The sequence below is a fragment of the Sipha flava genome, unplaced genomic scaffold, assembly GCF_003268045.1.
Source record: "Sipha flava isolate LNK unplaced genomic scaffold, YSA_version1 1_pilon_pilon, whole genome shotgun sequence".
Lineage (NCBI taxonomy): Eukaryota > Metazoa > Arthropoda > Insecta > Hemiptera > Aphididae > Sipha > Sipha flava.
In genome coordinates, this window is record NW_020272783.1 from 5261064 (window position 1) to 5273289 (window position 12226).

Genomic DNA, 12226 nt, shown 5'->3' on the forward strand with positions numbered 1-12226 from the left:
CCCGAAATCCGCCCTTTTGCGCGCGCTCCGGTCCGGTACTTAAACGTCCCTAGAACATTTTATCACGTCGAATTATACGAACGAGGATAAACAATAATCATTATGTTTTTCGTTCGAAGACGAAGTACATTTATGGTTGTTACAACGGTAACAGTTATAACGTAACTTTTTACGTTATAACGTAACTCGTAAACAGCAAAAACGTAACATTTCATCGTACTTAAAATTTATCGAAAATTATCAACTGCCATGTCCGTCAAGTGTATTTACACGTGCACTAGGATGAAATACCGTCGGTCGTTAAACGGTTTAAAAATTTGGTCATATGAAACATTAATTAAGATGATCGTAATCAATCGATCTTGGGAAATCAACGGGATCATGGCCGAACTATAATATAGTAACGGGCGTACGTTTTTTTTTTCCTAATATGGTCCGCGCTACATTTTCAAATTACGTTTATCGTAAAACATGAATATATTATTCTTATCTAGTATCGGATTGCGGCTATATATTATTGAATGTCTAAGTTTAATATACTAGCTGAATTACATAATTCAAATTATGAGTATACATGAGCTTAAACATTTTTTCGTCTTTCAGATGTATCGATGATCAACGATTGAGCGGTATTTGCATATTTGTAAAATACGTTTTTGTTTATTTATAGCTGAATTACCCGGTGTTGCCCGGTAAAAGAATTCTGAGTGTTCGATTTCTTTTGGGTGTTACCCCGTCTGTAGAAGTTATGCTTTACGCTATTTACACTTGTGAATTACCCGAAATAACGGATAAAATAATAATTTCTAATGTATTGTAATAGGTATATATTGAATATAGCCATACCCGTCGCGTCTTGCTATGTCATTTACTAAATTTAAAGAAATATTTAATAATGTTATAGTAACAAAAAAAAACAACAACTGCTAGTTTAGGCTTTATCTGGTTTTTTTATGCTTCCCTTTATTTTTTTTCGGGACAAAAGGTAGCCTATATCCTTCTCCAAGATCTAATCTATCTCTATACAAAATGTCATCAAAATCGGTTAAGTAGTCGAGGTAGGCATAAGAGACATATATAAAAACAAACATTCGTTAATATATACATACAAATATGTCCATTAGGTATATCTAAATTAGGTATAGGTATTAGGTATTTATTTTATTACATTGGTTCAGTCGTAAAATTAAATTATTTAAAATAAATGCTAATATAAGATTAAAAATAAATTTAATAAATGGTTAAGACTCGTAAATTAATATATAAATATTATTTTTGCTAATTTTAAAGTTCTATCAATTGACCCTCTAGATGCTTTGAGTTACTCGTCTCTGATATATATATATATAATATGCAGACCCGTGCGTGTGGATCAGAGACGTGTCCCGTGTATTACAGCAATGCAGTGATGTAGATGTATACATAGTACAGTGAAACCTCTATTAATGGACACTTCTCAATAGTGGACCCTTCCCAATAGTGGACACATCTAAATTCTCCGGCAAAAATGTATGCACATAATAGGAGTTATTACCTCTTAATAGTGGACGTGGGCACAATAAACTGGTACCAAAATAAAAATACTATGTTTATCTGTTATACATTTGTCCATCTTATCTTAATAGAATTCGTATTCGAATAATGACTAATGGTTAGTGCTAATGGTTGTGTTCGGCCGTTAGTTGTGTACAGCACATTGTATGAAGACGTACTTGCGTTGAAATTAATAATAATAAAAGAAAAAGATTGAACTTTTGATTGAAGATTGAATAGAACGGTTTTGCATAAACAAGTTATAGGTAAATTTAAATATTTTATTTTAATTTATCTAAAAAACATCTCGTTTAATGAAAAATACAGATGAATAACATTACAGAATTTTTTAACTGTACATAATCATTGAACATTTTTATAAGCATTTTTATACTCATTTTTTAATACATACATATTATATATATATATATATATATATATATATATATTAAATAATAAATTAATATTCTGTGTATGATCATGTACAATGTATAATTAATTCTCTACAGTGGAAATTTTTTAATTCCCCGTGGCTGTCCACTATATATATAACTATAGAATTAATATTGTGAGAACCTTATCGTTTTATTTCTTAATCGTCATTAATCGTAATTTTTTCGATAGCCGTCAGCCGAATGTAGTTTTATTTTAGTCTCGTTTGGTCAGTTGTAAATTTCTTGTGGTGAGTGCGTCAAATTCAAAAAATACTATTGAAAAATGTAACTAAATTTAATAAAACAGAATATCATTACAAATTTCTTCAAAAAATAATAATATATTATAATTATAATTTAATTTATACAGTACAAATATTATATAGTTAAAATTTACATTTTAAAAACAATAAATAACTAATACCACCTAATTTGCTGAAATAATTAATAATTATGTACAATAAAAAACAAAATTTTTCTCTTAACTCAGTAATTTGAATTTTTTTTTTTTGCTTTCCCGTTTTTTCGAACTACTCAATAATTCGAATTCTCGGTAGTTCGAATAATTCCCGTCAATTTTGAATTATCGAGAGTCGATTGCATCATGTTTGTTTTGATTCGGTTCATAAAACATATACCCTTACATCGTGTCGACGATGCAATTTTAACCGGTAAAATAAAACGTATACGTGGTAATCCTAATACATGAAACTACGTTTAGTGGTAAGCAGAGACTAAAATTGTGTGAAGTACGACACATTTTGTGCAATACGAAATGTTGAGTGCGTAGTACGAAATTAAAAAGTGTGTTGTGATTCATATTTTTAAAATTCCAAGATGAACGAGTATCATCAGCAAAATCGAAAGTACTAACTATTTTAATTGTGTTACTCATAACTGTTAACGTTTGAAAGGGGAGTATGACAAAATTCTTAAGTTTGCAGTACGAAAAAGTATATATTTTAACCTTTGGTGGTAAGTAGGTATATATGAAAGAGCAGAAATATATATTTTACGCGCTGTACGTTTCCTTGATACTGTTACGGGTATGTTTTTGTTTTGAAATGATACACACGCGATAACGTTATTTGGGTTAATTTTTTCGTGGTGTATCCACACTTATTGCTGTACAAAACCTGTTGTTGTCATCGTTTGTGTCTCGGAACATTCTACGATCGTGTAAAATTATTATTGTTATTATTATTTTTTTTTCGACCAGAAAAAACTTTTCAATATTCTTGTAAGTTGGTTACAAGCTGACGATACTTGCACACATCATAATAAACCGTTGATTTTCATTAGATAGCAACATCAGACATCGTGTTGACCTGTGTAACACGATAGATTAATATCGAAAACGTATCAAAACAAACAATCGTATGCATGTTAGGCACACGTGAACGAACATACACGATTGCAGCGTTAGGTGTTTCATCAAACTTTTATACCAATGTGTAAGATTACCTGTATGATATAGGTATGCGGCGACCGAGGAAGCACAATGCAACAAACCCGCGATGATTTCAGTTGAACGAGAGATTATGTTATTTACACGCGAGCGTCGAGGGCCTTTTGTTAACGTCGTCGTCGCACTCACCCTATCCGCAACCGACACTCTCGGCCAAAATTTTACTTACCTCCCCGACCCGTAACCATTTTATACGTCCCGCCACGTCTCCGCCACTCGTCGTAGTCATCACCCTTTGCCGACCCATAAACAGCTCGACAACTTGCTTGGGTCTACGGATTTTCGAAGAAAAAGCTGAGAATATCATTACACACACACTCGCCGTAAGCCCTCTCTATTGGATCGACGGCTGAGGCGCGCGACAAGTATAAACGGTCTCTCATTGAAAACGTCAAAAGTTTACCGATGTCTTTGGCTGTATACGGATATTTTGATAAATTACTTGTAACAAACGCCGCACGCTAGTGTATATTATATAGACTTACCGCTATTATCACTGCTTTGTACCGCGCACGCGAGTGTAGTAGTAATAATAATAATAATAATAATAATAATAATAATAATAATGATAATAATAATAAAATAATAATAATTATCATTATAATAATATTAATTGATGAAGCGCGTGCGTTTTTCGTGTCCTTCTCCCCCTATCAAAATATCCATCGATAGTAATAAATAAAAAAATAACAATTGTACGATAAATAAACATTGGTTTGTAATGAACGATTAAAATACCGCTAAAAAAAAAGAAAAGTTATTAGTTCGTTTGTGTGCGCAGTATACGAAGGGAGAAAAATGTATAGGTAGTTATGTCAAACGCATAAATTCTTAAGATTATACGATGCGCGTGCGCCATCGTCAAAAAGAAAACCGAGAGAAATATGCAAAACAAAAACTTAAAAAAAAAAAAAAAAGAAATAAGTAAAATTCATGGAGGGAAATGAGCGCGACGAAAAAATCAATGTAATATCATTAATCAAAAATTCTTTTACCGGTCTAGAAAAAAACACAACGCGCGTATAGTAGAAAGGGTCGGCAGCGGGGTAAAAAAGGGAGCGATTTCGTATGGAAAAACAAAAAAAAAAACGAAAAAAATGAAAAAAGAATACGGCAACTTTTCTTAACTTTATGTGGTGTCGGGGCTCACAGGGGAAGGGATGCGCGCGGGATGACTTTCGGATGTTTTATATTGGAAAAGCGAAAGAAATGTTTGTTCGCGGGACAGAAACAAAAATGCTTAACCGCCTCAATGGCCTCTGCCAGCCGGTCCGTCGTCGTCGCAGTCGTAATACCTCTTCACCGCCGGTAAATATAATAACGGTTTATGTATATGTGTAGCAAACGGACGAGAACGACTGACAAACGAAACCCGAAACGGGACCCCAATAAATGATGTCACCGCCGCCGCCGCCGCCGCCTCCGTTGTACACACGTATAACCCCAACTCACTCGCGCTCCAGTAAAACGCATATATTCGTACGTACAACAATAATAATATGTACGCGTGTACAACACATGTACATGTGTGCACACGAAAGAAGTACACACGCACACACGTAGTAAGTCGGTCTCGTGTAGCGCTTATTGTCATCCAGTCAAACTCTCGTTGCGTCCTTGGGCGATATTAAATTTTACCTGGCGACATATGGTCTCGTGTGTACATATATACCGCCTAGCCGTTACGCTTTTATATTTATTTATATATATATATATATACAATATATGAGATTTGACGATGACTGATGAACGACGGACGCCCTCCGGTCGATTTCTCGTCGCGGACTATACGTACAGCACACGCACAGCTCTTTTTCTCCATCTCTCTCTCACTCTTTGCAGTTTCCACTACTGCTGCTCGACCCTTGCTGCGTTGCTGAGATATATCCTACTATTTCGTTCGCCTTCGATTCCACCTAACCAACCCTCTCTCATCGTCGTACCCCACCCCCCACCCCTACACGTCTATCTTTCTGTCATATCGTCGTCGTCATTGTATGTGCTACCGAACGACGGAGAAGGGACTCTCAAAAATCAAATTCCACCCCACGGCCTATTTATATATATATACGTTATTCCGATGGAATACACTCGTACGCACTCACGTATAATATATTCACACGCGTATACACATATATTATATGTTATATATACCTGCTATGCACAGCCAGGACTTTGTCATTTGAATTCTCATTATTAAAATATCCTGCAGCCCGTCTCTCTGTTCGATCGGTTTCCGTAGCTCGTGGAGACGGTGGTGTTCACTCCGCCGCAAGTATTTCCGCTATTCACTGAATGTTGATGATGTCTACAGTTCTGCGCAACGCGACGTTCAATATATACCCGATAATTGCAAATCACTAGTAAAGATCTCGTTTGGATTGAAAAATGTAACGTTTCCTCGAACAGTGCAACTCTTAACCATTTTCGCTCTGATCACAGTTTTTTTATATCTCCCTCTCTCTACCGAATATCATAATGTTTACACACATTTTTTGGTACTACAAACGCAATATAATCCGTATTGAAAACACTTTTTTTACTTATACGTCTTATTATAGCTTAGTAGTGATTAACCATGGCGTCATACACGTTCGACGATTTCGTCGGATCGTCTAAGAAAACCCATAAATATAGCGCATTGATATGATATAATACGTAATTATGTAGTGTTTGCCAGATACCTATTCTACTGCGACCGTTAACCATTGACTTATTTATGTACGCAATTCCAGAGAGTGTTTTCGATTCAATAGAAACTCGGAATTTGTTATTTTTAAAAGTCGACGAATACAGAATGTTCTATATTTTTCTCTCTCTACATCTCTCTCTCTCTCTCTCTTTCTCTTTCTTTCTCGTCGTGACGTTATTCCATTCGAGCGGGTATTGAAATCGACGAGAATATTGTGGCGGATGCAGAACGGAAATGACGCGTTTTAAAATCGAAACACCGAAGACGGTGAGATATTATTTTCAGAAAAAATAAAATAACACGTTTCACTGCCGCGCGCAGAATGTGTTTGATGAAAACAAATGCGGTCGGCCTTCCCTTGTGTACGCTTCGGATGCCTCGTCATCGGGTCAAAATTTATCTCTGCGACGCCGGTCATTAGGGACGTTAGAACCAATATGTTTTTATTTCATTTTATTTTATTTTTCATTTATGCCTTGTGTTTTCATCTTATTAATGTCATTTGTCAGATGTGAAGGCGAAACAACTAAGATGCCGCCAATAGGGGTTTTACACAATTAATAACGCCGAGGTTGACACGATTCATAATCATATGCCTCCTATACACTTCGATAATATTCCAATTGTTCACGGTTTTGTTATTTATTTATTTTTCTCGTACATTTCAGAAAACGGTTTACCCAGGAGACTTCGCACCGCGTACACTAACACCCAGCTGCTGGAACTGGAGAAAGAGTTTCATTTCAGCAAGTATCTGTGTCGACCCAGGAGAATAGAAATCGCCGCTTCTCTGGACCTCACCGAGAGACAGGTAAATAAAATAATGTATTCGTATTATGTTTGATACGCCCGTTTCGATGTACTGTCGTATACCGTTTTGCGGGTCGTATTCGCGAATCCGCTGTTCGGAGAAGTACGAGGATAAAAAACCACCAGTAAACCAAACGTAAATGAAAAATAATTACGGTTTAAGAAACGCTACGTGAAAAAACAGTCGTCCACTCGATGATTATTCCGGGTTTTTATTCTAATTGTAGTGAACAAAAAAATAAAAATGAAAATAAAACGAAATAAAATAAAAACAGCTTTAAATCATATTCGTGAAAAACAAAAAAACAAAAAATTAAATGACATTAAATTACAGGTCTTGGCCAGTCATACGTTCGCATTGTAAACCCGTAGCGGAACACCTACTGCAGTTGTTTTATTATTATTTCACGTTATGCTCTTCGGCGTTATAAAATCGGTTTCCCAGCGATTACTGCGTTTAATTTATGGTGCGCTGGCATTTCAATGAACTCGGACCTTGAACGAGACGATAATAAAATAATATATATTTTCCTAAAAAAAAATGACATGGTTTCGTATGTACGCGCATTACCACGGGTTGCCCGGGAGGCAGTTCCCAAGGAGAAAATGATCCTGGGACGACCAGATGACGAGATGCGTTCGCAATGATAGAGCGTCGCAGTGTAGGATATGGCATTATCGTCGAGATTTTATTATAATCGTCATCGCGCTTGGTGTTGTTTCGACAACGCTGTACGAAATACGATTAAATTCACTTTCCGAATCGCCGGACGCGATCGAATTCCTATCGTTCTTGTCTTCGTAACACAGCGGTGGACCCGTGTACACGTGCACGACTCGGTTACGGACCTCGGTGAGATAAGGTACGCGACGCATGGTTACGGTTGTCGTTTTGATTGCCTCCCGAATCCACAACCAGCGTTTATTTCAGGAGGGGTGGTATTAACCCCTAAAGAAAAATGTATACTACCCCGAAAAAGTTTATTTATTTATCAACTATTTACTCGTGTGGCATACCGCATGTTACATATCTTCCCTCCCCCAAAAATTTTCGATATCCTCTCCCCCGGGATAGAAGGTTTGAAGTAAACACTGTCCACAACGATTCGTCGAAATCCAATACGTTGCACGTGTGTGGTACGCGCAGAACTTGGACGCATCTAGTGAACGGTGTGGGAAGTAATAGATTAATATACGCACAACCCTTTAAAAAATGCCGACCACCCCTTTCGAAAACTCATCGCGTTCGTTCGTTTACACTGGTGGACGTGACAAATCTTAATAGTCCTACCCGTCATCGTCCTCCAACAGTGAAAGTCCTGTGATTTGTTTCGCGTCTCCAGCGGATTTCTCCACGTCTTAAGTCGCAACAACGTTTTGTCGCACGCGTCGTGGGCGGACACCATAAGGACAAGACGGTGACGGTACTGGGATGGCGAGGTCGGCACCGACAATTGTTCTTGCGGCTTTTGACGGATTTAAAAACAGAAACAATTTCACGTTTCGAGCCGCGTTCGACCATGTCGTGAATAATAATAATGATGAAATCGTATAAATAGCTTGTGTATGTATGTGTGTGTTTGTATGTATGTTAGTGTGTGTGTATGTCGTGCAAACGCACAACGGAAACGGTGTTTGGGTGAAACGCTGCGATGCATGTACAGTACGTACACGCGGGAAAGCTGTGTTTGTACACAGGTACAGCATGGTATGCACGGTATATACACGGTTCGCGGTCCTATTAAATAGTAATTTGGACGCGAAACAGAGAGAGAGAGAGAGAGAGAGGAGAGAACTAGCGACATGGGTAGGAAAACGAGAGAGAGAAGGGAAAAAACGTGTCACGCTCCCATGGGTACAATAAGTTCGTGGTACGTGTGTAACACTACTGTAACAGCGCGAGTTGATACAACAATGAGAACAATATTATACATAAAATATAATAATACATCTTTTCTACCGATTATATTATTATTATTATAATAATCGTGTTATTGTTTTGCTGCCGTTTGTTGTGTATTATGTATTGTTCAACGGTTCCCAAACCGCGCGGCATGCAGAAATAATCGAATACATTATTAATTATGGACAACTACTCTTGTCGTTTGAGTAGAAATATATATCGAGATGATCACGTGTGTCTTGTTTTATTTTTTTGCGGGAGACTTGAACGAAAATTGTTTGAACACCGCTGGCGGATTGTCACGCGACGTATCCGATTATTTAAAATACGTATATTTTCCCCAATAGAAAACATTTAAATGAAAAACTTATTCGGTCGGACGTTTCAGGTGAAAGTGTGGTTTCAAAACAGGCGAATGAAACACAAGCGGCAGACGATCAACAAGCAGGGCGAGGATGGTGACGACAAGGACTCGCAGAGCTCGGGCACGACGACCGGCAAGCAGCACGGCAAGTCATCAGGCGGCGGGGGTGGCGGAGCCGGGGACAAGCACCAGATGGACGACAAGAAGAGTTGCCAGAACTGCGACCTGCCACCCGGCATCATGATGGACCACGTGACCGGCCGGAACAGCAGCGGGGCAGGGAGCAGCGGGGGCAGCGTCAGCTCGTTCGACACCAAGATGGAGGACGACTCGCGGTCCAACGAGGGCATCATGCACATGGCCGCGGTTAAGCGGGAGCCGATGGCGGGTTGCAAGTCGGAACAGTCGAACGGTGGTAAGAAATCCGCGGCGGTGACGACTGGCGTCATGTGCCCAAAGGACCCGATAAGGCTGATGCCGGACATCTCGCCGGAAGTGGGCAAGTCACTCAAAGGCGGTGGCACGTCCGTGGGCAGCCTCACGCCGTCCACTCCGGACACGCCGTCCACCGCGTTGTCCAGTCCATTAGGCACTGCCACGGCCATGTACCAGCAGCAGCAGCAGCAGCAACAGCAGCAACAGCAGCTCGAACACTCGGTACCGACTCCACCCACCACGTCCGTGGTCGGCGCTGCGGGGCAAGCGGCCAAGTCGCCGTACTCGAGGGTCGCGGCCGCCGACGGATACGGCAGGCAGCAGTACAACAAACAGAACAGTTTCGCCAACAAGCCGGACGGCTGTTACTTGTCGCAGTACCCGGCCGCCGCCACCGCCGCGCAAAGTCGTTGGTACATGTCACCGGAGACGTCGTCGCCACCGTCGTCCGTTTCGTCATTCAAGTCCAAGTCCGGAGCGGCCGTCCAGAGCTCCGTTCAGAGAGGGGTGCAGCAACAACAGTCCGGTACCGGCCACTGCCGCGGTCAGCAGTACCAGGGTTACGGACCGCATCAGCAACAGCAGCAGCAGCAGTATTGCAACGGTTACAACGGTTATCAGACGGCCGGCGCCGGCGGCGGTACCGGTGAGGCTTATCAGCAAGCCTCGGCCACTATCGTTCCGCCCACTGTCGGTTACCACCACCGTCAAGCGTACCAACAGCACCAGCCCACCGGTGGTTACGGCGGCATGGGTGGCACCGCCGGTGGTGACGATTATCATCACCATCATCTGAGCTATACCGGCACGTACCAGGCGACCGGTCAAGGGTACGCGGCCAACGCGCACCATATGGTCGGCACCGGACATCACCAACAACAGCAGCACCACCAGCAGCACCAAAACCACTCGGGGTCGCTGTACAACATGGACTATCACCATCAGCAGTCGCTTCACCAACAGTCGCACCATCAACAGCACCAGCAACACCAGCAGCAGCAGCAGCAACACCAGCAACACCAGCAACACCAGCAGCAGCAGCAGCAGCAGCAGCAGCTCAGGTACAACAAATCGGCTACGACCCCGGGCCAGTATTACGTGGACCCCGTGGCCGCGGGTGGCACCGGCACCGGGGTCGTCGTGGCCGCGGTGCCCGAGCTGGATGCCGCGTTCGTGGACCAGTTCCACGCGCACGGCTCGTCCGTGACCATGACGCCACCGAATAGCGTGCGGGTGACCGCGGCCGCCGACTCGTCCGGCGACCACTTCAACAGCTTCCATCATTTCTACAACGGTGCGGGGACGGTAGTGACGACCGGCTCCGGCACCGGCGCCGGCGAACAACACTGTCACCAGCAGACGTCGTCGCTGCACCAACAGCACCACCATCAACAGCACCAGCAGCAGCCGAACGCCGTGGCCGCGGCTGTCGTGGCCCCCATTACCGGGAACGCAGCAGCGGTGGCCGCGGCGGCCGTCATGGCGCACCATCCGCAGCAGCAGCAGCCGCCGGTGCCGGTGCCGCCGCCGCACGTCCATCACCACGGCGGCGTGCACGACAACAGCAACAGCTCGTCCGATTTCAACTTTCTCAGCAACTTGGCCAACGAGTTCGCACCCGAGTACTATCAGCTCAGCTGAGATTCGCTCTACTACTAACACGCCGATGTCAGTACGCGCGTTCGTTCCAAGATGATATTATCATCATCATCATCATCATTATTATTATTATTATTATTATTATTGTTTAGTTATTTTTACTGTAATTACTATTATTTTTATGAACTTGTATTAGGTTTTATTCCGTTCCGGTTTTGGTTTTTAGCGTCGTTGCTTTTACGATTATTTTCTCTTTCTTTTCTTTTCGTAGATGATCGGGTCGATCAGCCGATTTTCTTCGATGTCGATACGGTTCACGTGGACTTTTCGCGGAATACCTTCGTGAACTCCAAACGGTTTCTTATAACTCAGCACAATTGCAGTTCGATGATACTCACTAGCGCGAGTACGCGCCTCCTATACGCTCCTATACATAAATAAATACGCAACATTGGCGAAACTGTCAACGCTTTATCGAAACTTACCGTTTTTAATGCGACGGCGGACAAGAAAACACGTATAATGGTTGGTTTGAAGTAGAGTACAATCTTCGTGATAGAATCGAAACCGAGCGAGCGCTTTCTGTTCGGGCAGAAAGAAATACATTGATTTCGCGGTAAGTCCGCACGTGTTTGTTAACCGATCGTTGGTCGCGCCACTCTCCTCGTTTCGGTGCCGTATTCGCTCCGATTGCGCGTTCAAAACGTATTTAAATATTATATTGTTTTTATGTTAACTATATTTTTAATTTTTTTTTTTTCAGATCGTTACGTTTCCTTTGTTTCGTATAATTATTATTATTATTATTATTATTTAAACGTGAAATTCTAATATTTTATTATACAGCCCGCGTGTGAGATCCGTCTCCGGATAGTGTTATTTACTTTTTGTTGATTTGTACGATATTATAATAAAATATTCTCTTGCTGTTGGTTATAATCTCGACTCGTCAATACGATAATGGTTCGTTGTAGTGAAAAATGAAAAA

At 41.3% G+C, this 12226-nt stretch overlaps 1 protein-coding gene across 2 annotated transcripts in view; it reads left to right on the forward strand.

The window, feature by feature from the left end:
* The window catches only part of LOC112682007 (homeotic protein proboscipedia), a 63600-nt gene extending 51587 nt beyond the window's left edge, over positions 1–12013 (forward strand). For both annotated transcript variants that reach the window (XM_025552439.1, XM_025552440.1), the window contains 2 exons: positions 6796–6938; positions 9229–12013. In XM_025552439.1, the coding sequence (XP_025408224.1) occupies positions 6796–6938; positions 9229–11280 (2195 nt within the window). In that variant the 3' untranslated portion in view covers positions 11281–12013. The remainder of the gene's footprint in view (positions 1–6795; positions 6939–9228) is intronic.
* The last annotated feature ends 213 nt before the right edge of the window (positions 12014–12226 follow it).